The following is a 22,316-nucleotide window of genomic DNA, read 5'->3' on the forward strand; positions in this document are numbered from 1 at the left end:
CCAACCTCCCGAACGCTCAGGCATACATTTTAATTTTGGTTCCCTTAAACCAGGTAGGTGCTTATCTCTTGAAATAAGAAATAAACAATGAAGGCAAAAAGGCTTAACACATATATACAAGCAGCATTTTCATCTTTGAAGTTCATAGCAATTTCACTGAATGTTGGAATTCAGAGTGCTTGAAATGGTTTTATATTTTTTTTATCAAAGGAGGGGACACCAATTTGGCTGCCACGCCATGTAACATTTTGATACCAAACTAATGAACTACCTTCACAAGTCCATGGCTCTCTATACCCTATAAGTTTTCGGCATGCAATTCAAACATGCCCCTGGTAACAGTGATATCTATTTAATAGAAAACTGCTGAAAAACATCACTTGTCAATTTACTGCCAATGAAATCATAATTTTGTTGCAACAATAACTATTTGGTCTGTTTAAAACTTTTAAAACTTTTATCAAAGCCACAAGCCTACAGTATTGAGACTTGTATAATTATAAATTCTGGGCTGGTATTCTGTCTAGTGTTAATTGGATATAAGAACGATGTAGCTAATCGGAAGGGCTTCCATTAAGAATTTGAAATTGGAATTATGAACTTCCTGTCAATCAATATTGGAAGTTTTTCACTGAAATGTGGAAATTTAAGACTCTTGAATACAATATTTTTGCCACCATTTTTTTAATAGTATGTTAAAAATCAAATAGTTTGCAAGTATAACTCGCCAAATTCACAAATTTAGACAATAATAATTCATTTTACTTCAAGACCTGTTGAAATTGTGACCATATAAGTTATATGGACACTAGGTTTTGATATTTTGAACTTCCAAGTTTTCAACTTAGGAAGTTTTCTTCAAAATTCTAGAAGCTTTTGTGCTTCCAAGGAATCAATTTTGGAAGTTTTAACCCATTTGGAGTAACTTACTTCAAAATTTCTTTTAACAGAAGCCCTGTCTCCGGATTATTTGTTATTTATAAATGACCGATACAGTAAATGAAGTCAATGATGTATGACAATATTGAATACTAACCCGGCTAGGTGTATATAAGGCTTGTCCCCTATTGTTTACATTGTTTGATTAAAATACAGGTTCTCTCCTGTTGCTTTCCATAAAAAATGTACATGTACTTTATTCTACAACCAAGAAAATATCAAAGCATCTTTAACATCTTGAAAAGTTACAAATTGAAAGCACAAATCTATAACAAGATTGCAAAAAATACTGTCGGTGTAATAGTCCTTCTTTTTTTACAATAAATAACATTTACAGGTATATACACTAGAGGAAAAAAGAAACAGTGCATGGTACAAGTTCTTATATAACTCAAGAAAAGGGATATACCAAATATAGTAACAGGAAATATGGAAGTAACCCTCTGTGTCAGAGTGGCGTAAATGTTTAATTATTCAGCTAAAGAACATGTATTTACCTAACATCTGGAAATAATTTCTCAAAGTATTTTTAAAGCCACACAGTTTTTTTTCCTCCAGTAAAAAATGAATACAATAGTGGTATATGAACAGCTTTAATTGTATAATGTCACAATTCACATTTGAACACATAAGGTATCAGACTTGACATGAACTACATTGTATATTGTCCGACATTTCTGCAGATCATGTGTGAACTTATACAAACGATCACCAAAGTAAAGATAAACAATAATCCTTTTAATGTGAATTTTGTTTTGAACTGTCAACACATTGGTTTTAAGATGATGTACGAACTGTACAGTACTGGACTGTATGACAGATTACAAAATCCAATGTTGTCTTATTGCAACACAAGTAATACAATCTCTTTACATATCATACACATATTGTCGGAGCAATCTGGTTGTACAGAGGACAGAGGTTGTTGTAATAATGGAGGTGTTTGGTCACAAACTAGTCCACAAACTTGTGCATAACGGGTGAAGATTTCCTGAGTCAGAATGACTCCATACACATGAATCAAATGTATCAAACATTAAGATGTTGCCTGAACTATCTGGTTATATCGAGGACAAAGAGTGTTGTATTTTCGGAGGAGTTTGGTCACAAAGTAGTCTTCAAACTTTTGTCGAAGAGGGGCCAGATCGGGTATGTGATCACAGCTTGGTACGTTGAGTAGCGTGTAGAACAGCTCCTTCCATAGGGTAGAGTTCCACGCCCTGAAAACAATAAATAATGTCATCTATGTTACCAATGACAAAAACCTATTTGTCAATACACCCATTGATTTTTTTTTATATTTAAATTACTGCCGTAGCTGAATGACTCGGCAACTTTAACTTCAGGTAAGTTTTGTCAAATGTGATATTGCAATCGGGTTAAATGTTTACATGATCAGAGGATCTTTTCTGTCAATATACTGCCTAAATGTAAAGTGGTATGAATATAAGGAGGAATTTCACCAAAAGAATGTTATTGCCTTTTTTAGTTATACAAATTAAACATCTAGGTGTACAGCAGAATAACTTTAAAAGCAACCACTGCTATTCATCATATATTTCATGAAAATATAGCACTGCCGCGCAAAGGCCAACGCTAAAACGGTTCACAATCAATAGTTATGGACCTTTCTGTATAAGTGCATGGTGTCTCCAGCAACATGTGAACTAACCTAAAATAAATGCCACCATACGTCTTCTAAAAATAGAAAAACTAATACTGTACAGCATACACATGTACCTGTTGTAACTAGCTGTAGTCTTCCAGTGGCCGGCCTCCTGGTAAACCTTCATATACTGGCCATGTAACAGCACATGGATTGTCCCAGCCAGCCCAAACAGGTCAGTCTGAAACATGGCAGCCAAATATACAAGATCTACTGATACAGGTGTATATCAGGACTGAATTTTAACTAAAGGGGTTTATATATAATACAAAACACTCAGTTTAAGGGGAACCAGTTAACAAGAGCCGTCGTAAGACAGCGCGCTCAACTACGCCACTTTGACTTAGAAGTGCATACAATAATGATGTAATATTACCAAGTTTGGTCTCTTTATGTCAAACCCAACTAAAATTATTCGATACATAAGGTGACTTTGATGCTGCCTTCCCACCAGCCCGCCCGAACAATGACGCAAGTCATTCAAATAACTTGATTTCCCATTATGAAAATGTGCTTAAGAATATACAAATATGCCTTTCAAAAGAAAAAAAAAGAAAAAAATCAAGGGCCATAGTTTGTATTAAGGGTAAAATGGAGTTATGTTTCTTGTTGTAAGATGGTCGTAAATAATTTTGAATAATATTCAGTGCATTGAATGAATGGTATAGAAGTTTTTTTATTAAAATCCCAACTTGCCCTTAACTTTTACTTGCCTAAAACTTTAACCTAAGTCAATCAGGGGCCATAACTTGCATTAAGGATATGGAGTTATATAACCTCATTGGGTAACGGTCCTGAACAATTGTGTGAAGTATTAAGTCAATTGAATGAAGGGTATAGAAGTAATTAATAAATATCCCAACCTGCCCTAAAACTTTAACCTAAGTTCCATAGTCAATCAGGGGCCATAATTTGTATAAAAGATAATATGGAGTTATCTAACCTCATTATGTGATGGCTCTGAACAACTGTGTGAAGTATGAAGTCAATTGAATGAATGGTATTGGAGTTTTAAGTGAAAATCCCAACCTGCCCTAAAACTTTAACCTGCCCTAAAACTTTAACCTAAGTCAATCAGGGGCCATAACTTGTATTAAAATTAATATGGGGTTATGTAACCTCATTGTGTGATGGTTCTGAACAACTGTGTGAAGTATCAAGTCAATTGAACAAAGGGTATAGAAGTTATTAATAAATATCCCAACCTGCCCTAAAACTTGAACCCAAGTTCCATAGTCAAATTATGGGCCATAATCTGTGTAAAGAATAATATGGAGTTTTTTAACCTCATCATGTGATGGCCCTGAACAACTGTGTGAAGTATTAAGTCAATTAAATGAAGGGTATTGGACTTATTAGTGAAAATCCCAACTTGCCCTTAAACTTTAACCGGACGCCGACGCCGGGGCGAGTAGTATAGCCCACCTCTTCTTCGAATAGTCAAGCTAAAAATGGCGTAGTGTGCTTTATACCTTCTCTTGATCTTTAACAATTAACAAAAACAGCTTTTGGTAATATCACTTTCAAACTGTAGACCTTTAATTCACACTTACAGAGGTACTCGTCAATTTTTCAGAAGTTAATCAAAGTAAATATCCACTAAAATTCATATTTTGATAAAACAAGGTTTTAATAGGGTGGTAATTTCTGCCAGTGGATTTCACATAATCAGTGATCATTAACAAGTACCTGGTAAGTCCATGGTCTGTTGGTCTTCATTTCTATACACTGGAAGCACTCTGTGGTGACCTTGGTAAGAAAGGTGGTGCCGGCCGGGTACTTGCTCATGTCGATTGCCTGACCAAAGTCAATCAGCTGGACAAACCGGGTACTTCCACCAAACACTACTTGAGGATCGTCACTCTCAGGCAGGTATGGACTGCAGAAAAGAAAAGAGAAGAAGACATCATTGCTTGTGGCCATTTACTTGATTAACAACCCTTATGTTTGCCATAGGTCTAGCAATACCGAGAGCTGCCACAGAAACATGCCAAAAGCTCCTGCATCAGCATTGTCAGAGTGAAAGCCAATTGACCACTGAATGTAATAACTACAAACTTTGAGCGGAGAGTATGAAACTTATGCGCGACCGCATTTCAATGCAACTATGAATTGCATAAAGTTTGATTAGAATTTGAATAAAATTGGTCGAGTTACAGCTGAGACACAGAAGTTATGGAGGAATGGACAGACAGACGGTGCAACAACCTTTGAGGGCAGAAAACAGCAACAAAATTTCATGTATTGATGAATTTTTATATCATAAAAAATAGGGTAAATATCATAAGCTGAATACAAAGTTTTATCAATCATTTACTATAAACTTGAATAAACCAAGAATATAAGAGTCACCATATGAACTGTGACAACCAGAAATAAGTATTGTGGTAAAACTAAAATAATCCTGAAATGATGTTAGCAAGTGCCAATAAAATGGTGGCACCCATGGTGTGAAGTTTAGGAGGTCATTGATACTATCGAGGTTATTCATATGTATTTTTAAGCAAAACATTATTGACATGATGCCAAAAACTGACAATTTAAAATTTAACTACCAGTCAGGACATATTTATGTTTGTTGCAGTTCATGTCTGTCTATCAATGAAAATAGGAACAAAAAAAAATCAGGGAAATGAAGCATGTCTTACAAAGTGAGAATGAGGAAGTTGTCAGGTTTGATGTCTCCATGTATGACATTACAGGCGTGAATATTCTCCACGAGGTGAAGCAGCTCTATCGCCATGTACACCATCACCGGCTCCAGGTGGGGTAACATCGTCTCTAGATTGCTACGACTACTGCGGTTCACCAGATCCTGCATATGATCCATGACAAATATATATAACACTCAGTTGTTCAAGTTCTTCAATGAAAGTATCATTCATTTATCATAATTTAATCATTTACTAGGAAAATTCTTATCTTATTTTGATGCATGGATAATACGGTATGAAAGTTATTATAAGGAGATTCAATACAGATAGTTATTCTAACTAGGAATCATACTTCAATGTGAGACCCAAATTCAATAACTTTACAAAGCATTGTTTTACCAGAAGAGTTCCATTCGGCTGGTAATGCGATAGTAGGATACTGCCGTTCTTGAAGAAATACCCGCTGTCAAACTTCATAACAGATGGCCTCTAAAATGTTTAGTGTTTTGAATTTGAACACTCATTTGTGTGGACAAATGTAAAAGCTCACAGTTCTTCACTACATATATAGTAACGGTATGAGTATGAACAAGAACATATCCAAAATTTCATTTTAATATCTTACTTCTATAACAGCACTACTGTCTTACTCTAAAATATATATTGATATATATTTATTGAGACATTTTTCTGTTTTTGTCCTGATTTGAATTAACCAGTTAATGTCCATGCCCTGCAGCCAAAAACAGGGGTCTACACTAACTTCAAATTCCAAGGTTGAAATCAAGTGTCCCTTCCTAATGTCAGGAGTCCCCCGAAAATTTGTCTTTGTAAACTTCTATATTCTACATGTTAGTTTGGGCTTTATAGCAGCCTTAGCCCGTTTTACAAAGTATTTGAGGTATGGTGGGATGTGCTCTGAAATTCCTCAGATTAGAATTGCTTGTGTCGAATATGAAGCACTAAAAAAATCATGAAACATTTTGAGTCATAATTATTTGATGTATGATGTCAGAGTAGGAATCATGTGTATGATTAACAGTGAGTACGCAACATGGTTTCATTGTTTGCATGTTTTAGTAATTTCATTATTATTCTGGATGCTTGGTGCAAGAATCTTGTATATGGACCTGCTTTTAAAAAAAGTACAAAATTAAACAGTAATAAGAATGCCATCCAATTTAAACTACATATTTGAAATTGTAAGTTGACAGGCAAAAGCAACAGTGTGCACTATATTACTCAGTGCCTATGCAAAATAATCCCCATAATGATTTTGTTTATATTGTGATTTAATTTCTGCTTTAACACAATAGGTTCTTTTGTTTCCTATCTAAATTTCTGCTAGAAAAAATATGAATGCGATCAGGACATCTCACTTGGTGTTTCCTATGTCCCCCCTCTGTCTCTGGTGACCGTATGATTAATATACTCACCACATCCACATGATCGTTGCGCTTGGCAAGACGTTTGTGAAGCTCGGACACTATGTAAAACTCCCACTTCTGTGCTGGCTCCTCCACCTGACAAAATAAGCACAATAACAGAATTATAAGACCAACAAAGATCATTTATTAAATGGCAATCATTAATAAGTTGATAAATAGATAATTGTTTTAAGTATTAATAAAAAAAATATTATCTCTGAATGAAACGCTATCATTTGGTAAAATGCAGAAAAACATATTTGTCATCATCTGTCAGGAAATCATGTCTCCACATGTATGTGTAAAACTGCCACCCTTCTGAAGCTCATTTCAAAATAAGAAAATTGTAAATGGAAATTATCTTAGTGTTATATTTTTGTTATTTGCTACATACTTTTGTGTGAATATAATTGGAGCCAATAATTAAAAAAACAAAGACAAAGTAGAGGAAACAAAACCTTGTGCGAAGATTATTTAAGTGACAACTATGATCCCTGAATAAGACAGTCCATAGATGATATATACAACCAACTTTAATTGCCATGGTGCAGCTTAAACAACTGTTCTGCCATTACATTAGCCCATACCTTGATAGCAAACTTGTTTGAGGCCCCCAGATCAGTGAGAGCGCACGTGCTGAAGCCGTCATCTTGTTCCTGTACACAGTAGATCCTGGCAAACCCGCCCTCACCTATCTTCTTCTCTACCTCATACAGGCTAAATCCTGCAGGCACAACAAACCAATGATTTTAATGTTCACACAGAAAATCTTCACGTGTATTCACACGACCCTCTGTCAGCGCTTTTTCAACAGCACACAATGTAAGAGGTTTCTTGATTATGTTTTAACCAACCAGAAATAATATTTGCTTTAAGTGATATACAGTCCAAACTCACTACGTCGACGTCGGATATCTCGACTTTCCAGTTGTGTCGACTTTTTCTTTGGTCCCGAATTTATTCCTTTTTATTCTATATAAAATAAATCTGCTTGTGTCGACCTCCTATTTCAGTCCCTGTGGTCGATTTTCACACATTTTCATTGTCTCTTATGTCGAACTGTAGATCGAGATGTAGGTGCGAAAATATTTACGACGGTTGGCGGCATGTCGCTAAATTACCGTGTGTGTCAAAATAACAAACTGTCATAATTGATGGTATATTGGAAAGTGTGAATAATTAAAGTTGCATGTTTATGTTTTTGATTAAAGGGACATTTATTGCTTAAGCTATTCTTTGAAATGCACATGGACGCCGATGGCATCATCGGAAATTTCGACAACATTGAAAGTTAGGTGACAAATAAGTTGCTCTATACTGCATGTAGAAAACAAACAGTCATAACGAATATGCTATTTTAAGAGGGTGTCATATGTGCTATTCTGTTTTCTTACAATGTACAAGTGTATGTAATTGTGGTTTTATATCTGTTTTGTGTAATCCATAAAGATGAATTAAATAAATTTGACGCAATTAATTCATTTGTTTCACATTACTTTTCAAATTAATACGTTTGCTGTTTTCACGACAGTAACAAGACCGTTCAATCGCAGAAGTCGGATGTCGGACATAAATCAAACTCAAGCTGTTGGAATTTGTGATATTTTTTGTACTTCGTTTGTGTCGAATGTTTGTAATTTTCCCTAGGTCCCGACGAAGTCGACATAACCAGTTTCGACTGTACATGTACATATAATTTTAATTAATCATTGTGAAGCTTGATATTCATGTTATAAACATATTAGTTCACAAAAATGTTACTGCATACTGCAACTTCACTGCATACCAATTTCCACTCAAAGTCTTAACTCTAAGCCCTGATTTAAATACTTGCCGGCGATTTCAAATACGTACCAAGACTGATCATATTTCCTTTGTTTATAGTTGGCAGGACATCATCCATAGAATTGTAATTCTCATAGTGGTGGAGAGGAGTGGTCAAGCGATTTAGCATCATCTCCAGGGCCTTCCTGTCAAATGGGTCCTTACTGTCCACTATACACACCGACATAGACAACAGATGCTCTGTGCGCTCATCCATATCTGGAGGAACGTACGTTGAAACATCAATTTGGTGAACAGACTCATTGTTTCCGTCAGAAGCGGCAAGCAGCATGCTGGTGTTTTCAGTCTGGTCAGGGACGGGAGTGAGTGTGACCTTGTGATGTAAACTGTGACTGGAGTAGTGTAGTGTGCCCTGTCTACTGCTGGCTCCAGAATCCTCTGAGGAACCTTCCATTATGGGGCTGTGGAAAGATGGTCATTTGAAGTTGTCAGTACTTTTCTATTATTTCCTTACTAAGAGCCATAAGTCAAATTGCACCAAAGTCAAATTTAAAACAAAGAATTTTAACTTACCCAGGGTTTGACAAGTTTCATGATTTTTAAAACTGGTTCAAGTTGCCTAATTTAATGTGATTAAAAGGAAAATTATTCTTTCGAAAGCAAGTGATAAATTAATGTCAGTCTTATGAAGTATCAGAATTACCTGAGGTTGTTTTGCTTGAATGAGTTGGATGTGGTGTTTTCAGCAGTTGTGTTTTGTACATCTGAACCAGGGGCAGGAGGGGGTACCTGGCCCAGGGGTGGGGCAGTCTGGGGATCAGGGTGGAACTCTATACCACTCATATTTGACAGGGCATCATCCTCGTGCACCTGAAGGTACAATATTTTTACTAAGATTGACAAATGTATGTATTAAAGTGCAAATGCATTGACTTAAAGTGCAAACATATGTGAAGCTTTTTTCATCTATATTCCCTTAAGAATATTGGTAACACAATGAGTTAACTGACAATACAGAGATTCCCCGATGTAACCTAGACATTCAGAAATATATTTCTACCGAGAGATATTTTAAGCCATATTGCTGAACATTCTGCAGATGGTATACTCAAAGAGATTTAAATTTCTTAAAAAGATCATCAGCATAGCCAATCAATATGTTTTGCTTTACTTTAACCAAACCAAAGAATTAACCATGTTTATACAACTGGCTGCACATCATGTAACACATATTTGTTTAAAAACAACAATGACAACAGCCAGCATACAGACCTCCATTTCACTCTCATCCAGGTTTGGTGTTTTCCGGGCCCCACTAGCAGAGGAGTTGGGGTTGAAGGGTGTGGACACAAACCTTGCAGCCTCGGCAAAGCTCTGGTGAGAGCCGAGTGGGGCCAGGGTAATATCATCTCGCTGATGGAACTCAATGTCATCATCAAACAGACCTCCTGTCTGAAATAAAGTGTTCAGTATTCTTACAAGTCTCCAATAACTTTATATTCATATCACATCTATCCAACTTCAGTTAAAACTTGCTTAATTACATCTATTTGATAGTAGCAAACTTTGCGATACAAAAGGTAAAATAGATTTCCTGTTTATTTTAGTGGTAAAACAGTTCCTATACATTGCAATTCATTACACTTAATCAGTGTTGCCGACCATATTGGCATCGAAATTTTGATTGTTGATCATTATTCAGTATAATATATGTCTATCAAAATTCATACATGTCATTACTCAAATACTGGTAATTTCTGTACATGAACATATCTGACTGCAAAATCAGGGTCAGGAAAGGAAACAGAAATGTCTTCACAGGATGTAGGGATCTATTTGAACTGTGGGATTTTTTCTCTATAAAGACTATAAAAGAGGAAACCTTATAGGAAATCTCTTCTAAATTTCCTCCTGCTTTTCAGTCTAGCTTGATCTATGATGCACATGTTTACAAATGCATGTAATCCAGTGTTAGGGAGTATTCGGTAGGCAATGTGAAGGTTAGTACATACCACACTCAGTCCCCTGTGTGAGGACTCCTGACCAGATGAAGATGACTCTGATGTCCGTAGTTTCCGCAGTGATACACTGCCATGGCTGCTTAAAGACCTAAAAAGTAGCATATTCCTTTTTTACAACAATTTCATTTATTTAAGGTTTTAAGGATCTTAGAAAATCTGTAAGTACATCACAGATGGCAGCAAGTTGATTGACTATGTTTTTAACTTTAATAAAAATGGTAAAAGTTTAATACACAAGTTCATAGCAAAATGACAAAAACCAGGACAATAAGATAAACTTACTTTACAATAGGCATGTTTAATATGATACCTAAATAGTTGTAAATAATCATGTTGCTGTGAAACATAGCAGAAGTACACAACTTGATTTTAAACAATTCAAAGGAATGTGACTACCATAAAAACAAAATGGTACAAGGAAATAAGGCAAAGTGCAGCTCTCATCTATAACTGCATTGCTAAAACACCTAAGGCAAGGGTGTTGGATTAAATGATGATGTAAGAAAGTTGATTTTTTTTCACACCAAAAATGTTCAACAAGGCTTGGTGCTTTATATGAATCAAACAAGGCTTCAAACTTGCTATCATTACCTTGTTTCCTTATCCTGGTATATGGCATAAGGCAGTGGAATTTGGGGTGGGGGTTGTGGGTGTGTCTGACTGGGAGGGGGAGGGGCCTGTGGCTGGTTCTCCTCATATATCTGGAATGGCAGGCCACTGCTTACAGGGGGTACTGCTGAAGGACAAATAAAACATACAACTGGGAAAATACAAATTTTAACATGACCATTAACATGGCAAATAAATGCACATAACAACCCTATTCATCATGTATTTAAATTCATCATGAAAGTATGCATCCAGCTTAAAGCACATGCACATAATCACAAGAATAGCACTGAAATTGGTCTGAACTGAACAAGAATGCAAGAGCAAATAATCCAGAGTTTAGTTTTTATGTATTTGCTCACAGAAAATTTACATAACTGATCAACCCTGTATGATTAAGGAACACTTTCACCATTTATCATTCCTGCAAAATCAATAAAACTAAAAACTTGTGAATAATGGCAGGGCTCTCACTAGGCTGAAAATTTTGGGAGAAGTGACTTCTCCCTTCAGTCAATTTAGAGAGAAGTGGGGAGACTTTAGGGAGAAGTGATACTTTTCATAACACCTGATACAAAAACTATGCCATACCACACACGTCAATTTATATTCACATTCAAATTGATTGCTATAACTATATAAAATGTTCATAAAATAATGTATCATTTTTGGCTCAGCAAAAGTGTATTTGTCAATGTCACATAGTTTATCTCCAAATAGCATCTAAAATGAACCAAAAAAATACATCTAAGGATTTGAAATAATCATAATGACCTCATAAATGAACTGTCAATAAAGTAGGGGGACGAATCTTGTTTTGGTACGTTCGGGATAGGGTACGAATGTCACATTCAGCTGTGCTGTTATTTACTTGTCTCTGGCTAAATAATTTTAAATATGCTGACATTTAAGAACCAAATGACATTTAAATCAGTGTCCTTGATGAAAAATTTACCAATACATAATGGGAAGTTGAAAAATTAACTCGGAAAATTGTTTTGACAAAATGGCGATCTCGCCGATTTTTTTTGACATCGTAACTGTGACAGGAGAAAATTACTGTAAGTAAACTCTACATAAAGCAAAAAAATAAATATTATTTTGTGTTTACAAATAATTTTTTACATGAACATTTCACTAAAACCAATCAAATATTTGGTGATACGTCATGTTATTGATTTTCTTAGCGCCTACTTGCCAATGGCCCGAGATGGCTATGACCGTCTGCTTCAAAAGCAACAACGTTTATTTGTCTTGCATTGTTTGTTCAATACATATATTAATTACTTTTAACTTAAATTAACAGGATCTTCTGAATATACATTCTGATTGGTTAACTTTCAATAGCTCCGCCTACTGGCGATGCTTTGGTAATTGGATGACACGGCCCAATTATCGGATTAGGAGATTAACAATTTGTATGAATGGCTTATTGTGATGTTTTGACTAATGGGACATTGGCCAAATACTCGCTGATTGACAGATTTACAATGTGCTAAAATTTTCGGCGAAGTCAATGTCGCTTTGATGATACACATGGGCGAAGTCTGGGAATTTTAGGCGACCACTTCGCCCAAGTCGCCCCCTCACGACAGCCCTGAATGTAAGCTTAGATTAGCTCTGCATGCATTCAGATAAGCTTAAAAGAGGATTGCATTACGATCATTTCGCTTATGAATTATTCAATTATTTTAGAAAAATGAGTACCAATACTGGAATTAAGCTTGTGACCAGAACTCAGCAAATATCACTTTTTTTAAATAAAAATTAGTTTTACTCATACTTTTTTCATAAAAATATTCTTTTTAAATCGGTTTAACTCAATTTCTTTTGAAAGTAAGTTTTAATTAATTATAATCTGTATATGATGGTCATAACTTTGGTTACCTTGCTGTGCAGGTGGAGGCTGGAGACTGGCCGCCATGTTGGTGTCATTCAGTTCTAGGGAGCCATTGAACATTCCCATCACAACCTGCATGGCCTCCTTCATGTTAACAGTGGGCGAGGGAGGACCACTCAGGGTCTGAAGAGAGTATAGAAATATTGTGTAATCATGACTATACACAGGAAATAAATATCAACATGCAAGACAAGTTTAATTACTTATTAATTACATTATTTACATAAATTAATCAGCATGTTACTTGTATATATTTCAAGATAATGAACTTAAATCAGCATTGATATATTTTAAGATAACAAACATGATGATCTTTGTTATTGCCCCTTGAAGAGTTGACCACTGTAACTCAGAAAATCATGTATAATTTAAATCAGAATTAAATATTAATAATTGTCACCCAACAATTGCTTCTCAATCTCACAATTAGCTACCTTGTTAAAGCTTTCTCCAGACAGTGGATGGCTGGTGTTACTGAAGGAGTTTGATGTTCGACTTGTCCCCATAAACTCTGTCTCTCCAGGGGGTTGGAGAGTGTCCCTCACACCAAGCTGGCTGCCAGACCCCTGAAAGGGCCTCTTACTGGCAGACAACTGTTGGGGGAGAATGGACGGTTGGATATTTTCTGTGTTACCGTGGGAACCGTCCTCAAACACTAGGTGTCTAGAACTGAAATATAAATATCATTAGAATAAAAGTAAATTCTATGATCAATATTAATGACAATTTATTCATCAAGAACAGCTAAAAAAATAAAGTAATTTAAGTATATTTGCTAACAAAACAACACTTTAAATAACCAGAAATTTGCTGAGAGACAACCATTCATGCTGCCTCCTAACATCATCATACAATGGACACTTAAGAGACAAACCACGCTATGTATAATGGGAATCATGAGCTTATTCCAGCAGTGTCACTGTGAGCTTGTCTCAGAAGTGTAATGAGAACTAGAGCTATCACTGAAGGTGATTAATACCCCCGAACGCCGCCTCTCATTATGATTTATCATTGTATGAAGTTTTATGAAATTCCATCAAGTAGTTTTCAAGTTATTGTCAAAGTTTGACAGAAAAAGGCAATAACTCTGTAATTTGCTAAAATAGTGAAATGGTTCATGTACACTGAACTCCTTCTTATTGTGCTGTACCATTGTATAAAGTTTTATTACATTCACTGGTAGTTTTCAAGTTATGCTCCGGACAAGAAAAAAGTAACAAAGGAAATATAATTGCAATTCCTGTACACTGCACTTCCTCTCATTATGATCTATCACTGTATGAAGTTTTATTAAATTCCATCCAATAGTTTTCAAGTTATGCTCCGGACAAGAAAAAGTAACAAAGGGCAGTAACTCTGTAATTAGCTGAAATAGAATTGCTGTTCCTGTTCACTGCACTTCCTCTCATTATGATCTATCACTGTATGAAGCTTTATTAAATTCCATCCAATAGTTTTCAAGTTATGCTCCGGACAAGAAAAAAATATTAAAGGCCATAACTCTGTAATTAGCTAAAGAAAAGTTATGGTTCTTGTGCACTGCACTTGCTCTCATTGTGCTTTACCATTGTATGAAGTTTCAATAAATTCCATCTAGTAATTTGCAAGTTAATGTCTGGAAAAAAAATTAACAGCAAAAAAACCAACAAATAAAGGGCAATAACTCAGTAATTAGCTAAAGTAGAGTTATGGTTCTTGAACACAGCACTTCCTCTCATTGTGCTTTACCATTGTATGAAGTTCCAATGAAATCCATCCAGTACTTTTCAAGTTATACTCAGGACAAAAAAAAGTAACAAAGGGCAATAACTCAGTAATAAGCAAGAATAGAGTTATGGTTATTGTACACTGCACTTCCTCTCATTATGCTCTACCATTGTATGCAGTTTAATCCAATTCCATCCAGTAGTTTTTAAGTTATGCTCTGGACAAGGTAAATTGCAACGGACCGACCGACAAACCGACCACAGGGTGACTCCAATATACCCCCTTCAAACTTTGTTTGTCGGGGGTATAACTATGAGCTGTTTAAGAAGTGTAATGGGAATTATGAGCTTGTTCCAGCAGTGTAACTGGAACTATGAGCTGTTCCAAAAGTGTAATGAGAACTATGAGCTTGTTTCAGAACTGTTATGGGAACTATGAGCTTGTTTCAGAAGTGTTATGGGAACTATGAGTTTGTTCCAGCAGTGTAACTGGAACTATGAGCTGTTCCAAAAGTGTAATGAGAACTATGAGCTTGTTTCAGAAGTGTTATGGGAACTATGAGCTTGTTTCAGAAGTGTTATGGGAACTATGAGCTTGTTTCAGCAGTGTAACTGGAACTATGAGCTTGTTTCAGAAGTGTTATGGGAACTATGAGCTTGTTTCAGAAGTGTTATGGGAACTATGAGCTTGTTTCAGAAGTGTTATGGGAACTATGAGCTTGTTTCAGAAGTGTTATGGGAACTATGAGCTTGTTTCAGAAGTGTTATGGGAACTATGAGCTTGTTTCAGAAGTGTTATGGGAACTATGAGCTTGTTTCAGAAGTGTTATGGGAACTATGAGCTTGTTTCAGAAGTGTTATGGGAACTATGAGCTTGTTTCAGAAGTGTTATGGGAACTATGAGTTTGTTCCAGCAGTGTAACTGGAACTATTAGCTTGTTTCAGAAGTGTAATGGGAACTATGAGCTTGTTTCAGAAGTGTAATGGGAACTATGAGTTTGTTTAAGCAGTGTTACTGGAACTATTAGCTTGTTTCAGAAGTGTAATGGGAACTATGAGCTTGTTAAAAGATCAAAACCCAAGACTGGCCAGCTTTGTACATTACCCAGGTGTATCCTACCTTGAGGTCCTGCCTGTAGTATGTGGCACCTGTTGCTGGCGTATCTGCTGTTCCTGCATTCTCTGTTCAATACTGTCTGATAGGGCCTGCTGGTGCCGCTGCAGCTCTAGCTCCCTGAGTGGGAAATGGGTGATATAACAAACCACCTACTTGTCTGCATTTCTCAGCTGTTCAATGGGCATTATTGAACAAATATACAGACAGAGTTGTGGTATACATGTTGTGCCTACTGTCAACATGAATCTGGGTGTCCAGTTTTATATAAGGTATCTTTATAAGTATTTTTTAATTATGGCCAACATTGAATTTTTTGGCATGCACAGCCACTTCAGAAAAACTAGGCTATGCCAAAATCTTTAGCTTATATAAACTTATTTCAACACTAACCATTCAATAAATTAAAGTACAATAAGAAGAAAGAGGTTCCTATTTCATAAGCAACAATAAATAAGAATATTTATCAGTTTCCAACAACTATTATGACCAACCTGTCTTTCTGTAGCTGTTGCTGCATCTCGAGACGTTTCCGCTTTGTCTCGTTATACAGGGCCTGCTCTTCCTGTTGGAGGGCGAGCCGCTGCTGCCTCACACGCTCAGCCTCATCCTGTAACTGACGACGCTCCGCCTCCAAATTCTCACGCAGCTCTGAAAAGAGAAAGATGAAACACGAGATTAAAACTAGTTTTGAAAAGCATACTTACATAATATTAGAACAGTATAAATTAGAACAGTAAAATAATTAAAACAACATATTTTTAATAAACAGTATTTCCTCTAAGCATCCCTTTGTTCTAAAGAATCGTGGAAGATTAAAAAAAGGTGTTTAAAAATAATGCATTGAATATTAATGGTTGCACAAATTTTCAAACAAATTTTAATGATGACAAAGTTTTCCTCCAACTGTTGACCGGGAGTTTTTACCTACTGACTTCAAAAACGATAGGAATCATACATTACCTCTAACTCGATCATCCTCCTGCTTCTGTAGGAGCCTATCCTGGCGCCGTTTCCAAGCCATGCCCCGCAGTTCCTCAAGAGAGAACTCCTCTACCCCACAGAACAGCTTGTCCTTGCAGTACATAGGTCGCTCCTTGGGGCCCTCCCCGGTACCCAGCCCTGATGACATAGACTGCAGGTACTGGCTGGTGCTTCGACTGTCTTCCTTCCGACAACTGGCATGCAGAAAAATTATGTTCACAAAGACTCATAAAGACTATAAATTTCCCTTTTCTGAATTAAGTATTAATCAACAGTGCTTATGCTTCAACTATTAAAACTCATTGAATAGCGAGCGGTACATGTTAATATTGATATTACCTTAGAACTTGCTTTCCACAGTCTGGCACTTTGGCAGGTGTCCTTTAAATGAAAGCATATTATTTGTTATATTCATTTTGAGTATGTACAAATATATTTTAGTGAAAATAATTATGTAAAATAGTTTGTATCTGAGGCCAAATCTGACATAGTCTTGTTTATAGAAACATCATGTAAATGGCTGAGAATCTGATGTTTTACACTGACAAAAGGCATTCCAGAGTACATGACAAACAACAGAGAGTACCTGACACACAGCAATGAGTACCTGACACACAACAGAGAGTACCTGAGACACGACAAGAGCTGTCAGAGACAGCGCGCTCTACTATTCCGCTGCTTTTCAGTGTAAGGATTGAAAAGTTTTGGCGAAACATGCATGGATCACTGTTAGATAAGCCTTCAATGCAATACATGATGTGCTGAGATATTAACATAAATGTGGTAACAAGGAAAATTTTAACCAGATTTTTTATGTTTAATAATAAAGGGCCATTATTTGCAAAATACAATTATCTAACTTGGTTATTCAATTAGGTTGGATGGTTGAATACCTTTGTATAAAGTCTCAATGCAATACATCAAGTAGTTGCTGAGATATTATCCTATGTGTGCTCAAATGCAAGACCTTAACCAGAATTTCTAAGTCTCATTATAAAGGGGCAAAAATTATATAATATGAAAGATAGAGTTATATTACTTGATCAAAGAAGAAGGTTTAATGGTTGGGAGCCTTTGTGTAAAGATTCAATGCAATACATGATGTATTCGCTGAGGTATTGACTTAAAAGTGGTTACATGCAAAACCTTAAGCAGAATTTCTTTGTCAAATAATAAAGGCCAATTATTTGCATTAAATGCATCTATGAGTTATCTAACTTGGTAAATTAGGTAGGTTGGATGGTTGAGTACCATTGTATCAATGCAATAACTCAAGTAGTTGCTGAGATATCAACCTATGTGTGTGTGCACACAAAACCTTAACCAGAATTTCTATGTCGAATTATAAAGGCCTATTCTTTGCATTAAATGCAAACAAGAGTTATCTAACTTGGTAAACGAAGTAGGTTGGATGGTTGAGTACCATTGTATAAAGTCTCAATGCAATACCTCAAGAAGTTGCTGAGATATTAACCTTTGAGTGCTTGCACGCAAAACCTTAACCAGAATTTCTAAGTCGAATAATAAAGGGCAATTATTTGTATTAAATGCAAACAAGAGTTATCTAACTTGGTTAATTAAGTAGGTTGGATGGTTGAGTACCATTGTATCAAGTCTCAATGCAATACCTCTAGTGGTTGCTGAGATATAAACCTATGTGTGTGTGCACACAAAACCTTAACCAGAATTTCTATGTCGAATTATAAAGGCCTATTCTTTGCATTAAATGCAAACAAGAGTTATCTAACTTGGTAAACTAAGTAGGTTGGATGGTTGAGTACCATTGTATCAAGTCTCAATGCAATACCTCTAGTAGTTGCTGAGATATTAACCTATGTGTGTTTGCACGCAAAACCTTAACCAGAATTTCTAAGTCAAATAATTAAGGCCTATTATTTGCATTAAATGCAACTCAGAGTTATCTAACTTGGTAAATTAAGTAGGTTGGATGGTTGAGTACCATTGTATAAAGTCTCAATGCAATACCTCACGTAGTTGCTAAGATATTTACCTATGTGTGCTTCCATGCAAAACCTTAACCAAGGCCGACGCTTGGGTGAGTAGTATAGCTCTCCATATTTTTTAAATAGTCGAGCTAAAAATGAGTACCTGACACACTAAAGTGAGTACCCAACAGACAGCAATGATTACCTGACACATGACAGTGAGTACCTAAGACACACAACAGTGAGTACCTGACACACAACAGGGAGTTCTTGACACATTACAGTGAGAACCTGACACACAACAGTGAGTACCTGACACACAAATGGGAGTTCTTGACACATTTCAGTGAGTACCTAACACATTACAGTAAGTACCTGACACACGAGGGTTAGTACCTGACACACAACAGTGAGGACCTGACACACAACAGTGAGTACCTGACACAGTACAGAGAGTACCTGACACATCACAGTGAGTACCTGACACACAGCAATGAGTACCTGACACACTACAGTGAGGACCTGACACACAACAGTGAGTACCTAACACACAACAGCGAGTACCTGATATTTTGGTTATCCTCATCTACATGGACAGCAAAAGGCAGCTGCTTGTATGAGGACACCTCAGAGATGGGAACACTCACTGTCTGCTTCCCCATCTGAAGATTGTAACAACAAAACATGTAACATAGGCTCAGAACAACAAACTAGAACCATCACAGGATTTGACAAGTACCAGAATGACAGCATCTTTTATTGGGGGAGCAATTTGAAGTGTTGTAAAAAGTTAACTATATTGACTTTGCAAATATGGGCCATGCAATAAGACTTACCATGTTTGAATGTTAAACAAGGGCAGTTACAATTAACATTAACTTTGTTTAAAAATATGCATAAATTTAGAATAAATATTCTGGCCCCATGTTATCTATTTAAAACAAAGGTAATGCCGTACTGTTTTTAAATTAACGCAAACAAGTAATGTATGCTTAAAATATAATAAAAATGACAGGGAGGTAATCTTGGGATCTTCAGTTTAAAAGTTATGTTTAGTTTGTTTTTCGAATGGACCAAATACATATTGCCATCATTCATTTCATTTAGGCCAAAAAAAAATACCTGTGTTTCCGGTAACATGGCGAAAAAAAATAGGGTCGGTCGTGATTTTTTTTTTATAGTTTCGATTTCATGCAAAATTCTGTTGCATCAAATCAATTAAGTTATATCCAAGCTTTCCATAATTAACAAAAAGCCAGAAAAAAACAGCATTGTTTAATGTCTGAAATCATTTCCTTACCTTTGACAATCATATTTTCCCGCCAATTTTGCCCATGAAATTTGTTTTTTTGTATACAATACTCCCTTATAAGACGCGATCGGTTTTAAGAACAAATCCAGCACTTCAATTCCTACAAATCTATGATGATGTTCTAGGGAAACAGTCATTTATCAACTAAATTTGTTAATTTGCTTAAAGAATTTTTTTTTGTCGATATTCTTGTCAACTGTTTAAGCTCTCTTATGTGGATGTAGGTTAATAATAGAACAAGTTAACACAGATATTTATTTTACTCTTGTTTAATTAATTATCATTATCCTCGTAACAATCCAAGTTTTATTCATATTCATAGTGAATTCAAACATTTCGGTCATTGTTTTAAGATTCCCAGACGACGATTATTGATTATTATATTTTTTCGATCGTATGGTATTTTCTTACCAGCCTAGAAGAAATGGTAATCAAATGATATCATACGGTATCCAACTGACCGATTTAAATACAAACCATAGCTACGCGCCTTTGATCTTATTACCGCTCGTGCTCTGACGTCACAAATTGTACCATTCGATCTGCAGCCGACACATTCCTATACATGTGTTGTTATAACTTTCGCAGGTTTTTGTTTGGATTTCAGTTGATGGGACTTAAATTATGCGAAATAAATAAACATTGATAACTGCGGATAAATTAATGTAACGATTATTGAAATGTGAAGCTCGCAGTTAAGCCTGCATGAATTCGCCAAGCCTAATCGTAAGAAGCCTGCATGATATACGCAAAGCCTAATGTAAAAAAGTAAGTTCTATTTTGGACATGGATAAATATAAATAACAACGCAAACTATATCCTAAATAGTTTCATTATAAAGACAGCAAAATGCGTTTCCTGTGATCAACTACGTGTTTGAACCATAAACATGCGTTTGCCAATTTGAAGATATCGGACAGGGATCACCAAACTCCGCCATTTTGTTTCCCTGTTGACAAAGCGTCTCGGTAATACATAATCAGGAATTAAAGTTTATATTCCGAGAAGAGAGACAGACAAACAACGAAAATAACAAAACGTAATATATGATTTTTTTTTTTACTTTTATGCCTAAAAAAAGATTAGGGTCGGCGAGGAAAAAATAGGGTCGCTCGGGTCACCGGAAACACAGGTATTTATTTTTTGGGCCTTATTATTCATGCCTGGCATAATTTTCCAACAGCTTATTTGCAAAGTCATGGAGTTATCTTAAATTGTTTAAAATCAACATTGCCATTAATTAGTGCTTACAATTTCATTCACTCTGATCATAAAGTTCTGTTTAAAAGAATATTCATTGTTAAAACATGTCATGCCAAAGAAGGCAATTTGGAAATAATTGGCATCAGTACTACGGTTCTTAAAATATGCACCAGTTCAACATTTAATTGCTATCAAGCAATCTTTCAGTGTTCATAAACTTTTTAAATATAGTGCTGATTTTTTTATATCTCATGATTCTTGTTCAAAATATTCCAAGTTGTAATAAAATCAACTCATTTCCTTAATTGAGTGTAATATCAACAAAATATTGTCTGGCAACTGTGATCACATGTATGAAATCTTCCAAGTGAGCAGTGTAATACGTTAGCCCATGAAAATTATTGCCCTAGTAACACAATTACGGTAATAATAATAATAATAATAATAGATAATTCTTTTTTCATGTATTTGGTAAAACATACAATATCTAAATGCAATAAAAGCTGATGAAGTTCAAAGGATTATCCTTAATAACAGGTATATTAACTGTATTTAAGGAATTGATGTAAAGTATGTACAGTCACATCGAAAAGAATGTTTTCTAGAAATGAAGACAGGGTACAGTTTACTCTCTCTTTCATGGTGTAAGAATATACCTTCTGTTTTCCCCAGGTGCCAGCTTTCTTCTCATTTTCCTTGTTGGCCACTTCCCTCGTAGGGGCGGTGCCATACTGAGCAGTCTGAGGGGGCAAGGCTGGGGGCTGGTTCTCATCACAGAAGATCTGGATCCCTGTATTGCTGGTCTTGGATGATCCTTTAGAACGGGCACCACTCAACACACCCGCACTTCCTGTTAAGAGGATTAACATTTTCAAATTTCTGATGACAAGCAAGGGAATTAGAATGACAATAAGAACCCAGCTAAATGTACTCACTCAAACAAACTTATTCATAGATGTGCCTGCCTTGCATTGCAGGCGACACAAAAAATGGTAACAACAGAAACGCATACACAGGTTAACTCAAGTTCACAAGCTCAAGAATAAGATA

At 35.9% G+C, this 22,316-nt stretch overlaps 1 protein-coding gene across 2 annotated transcripts in view; it reads right to left on the minus strand.

Moving 5' to 3' along the window:
* Positions 1–1,118: 1,118 nt before the first annotated feature.
* The window catches only part of LOC128224160 (mitotic checkpoint serine/threonine-protein kinase BUB1-like), a 33,572-nt gene continuing 12,374 nt past the window's right edge, over positions 1,119–22,316 (minus strand). Inside the window, exons 6-25 of one of the 2 annotated variants that reach the window (XM_052933896.1) lie at positions 21,923–22,116; positions 19,316–19,413; positions 17,145–17,186; positions 16,785–16,999; positions 16,316–16,472; positions 15,828–15,941; positions 13,436–13,670; positions 12,989–13,124; positions 11,084–11,225; positions 10,484–10,580; positions 9,744–9,923; positions 9,175–9,341; positions 8,541–8,932; positions 7,274–7,410; positions 6,696–6,782; positions 5,659–5,748; positions 5,254–5,420; positions 4,295–4,484; positions 2,680–2,786; positions 1,119–2,159 (exon numbers count right to left, since the gene is read on the minus strand). In XM_052933896.1, the coding sequence (XP_052789856.1) occupies positions 1,976–2,159; positions 2,680–2,786; positions 4,295–4,484; positions 5,254–5,420; positions 5,659–5,748; positions 6,696–6,782; positions 7,274–7,410; positions 8,541–8,932; positions 9,175–9,341; positions 9,744–9,923; positions 10,484–10,580; positions 11,084–11,225; positions 12,989–13,124; positions 13,436–13,670; positions 15,828–15,941; positions 16,316–16,472; positions 16,785–16,999; positions 17,145–17,186; positions 19,316–19,413; positions 21,923–22,116 (3,131 nt within the window). In that variant the 3' untranslated portion in view covers positions 1,119–1,975. Of the gene's footprint in view, positions 2,160–2,679; positions 2,787–4,294; positions 4,485–5,253; positions 5,421–5,658; positions 5,749–6,695; positions 6,783–7,273; positions 7,411–8,540; positions 8,933–9,174; positions 9,342–9,743; positions 9,924–10,483; positions 10,581–11,083; positions 11,229–12,988; positions 13,125–13,435; positions 13,671–15,827; positions 15,942–16,315; positions 16,473–16,784; positions 17,000–17,144; positions 17,187–19,315; positions 19,414–21,922; positions 22,117–22,316 lie in introns of both variants that reach the window. The other variant, XM_052933885.1, reaches the window with a different exon arrangement.

This window comes from Mya arenaria, chromosome 2 (assembly GCF_026914265.1).
Source record: "Mya arenaria isolate MELC-2E11 chromosome 2, ASM2691426v1".
NCBI classification, from domain to species: Eukaryota; Metazoa; Mollusca; class Bivalvia; order Myida; family Myidae; genus Mya; species Mya arenaria.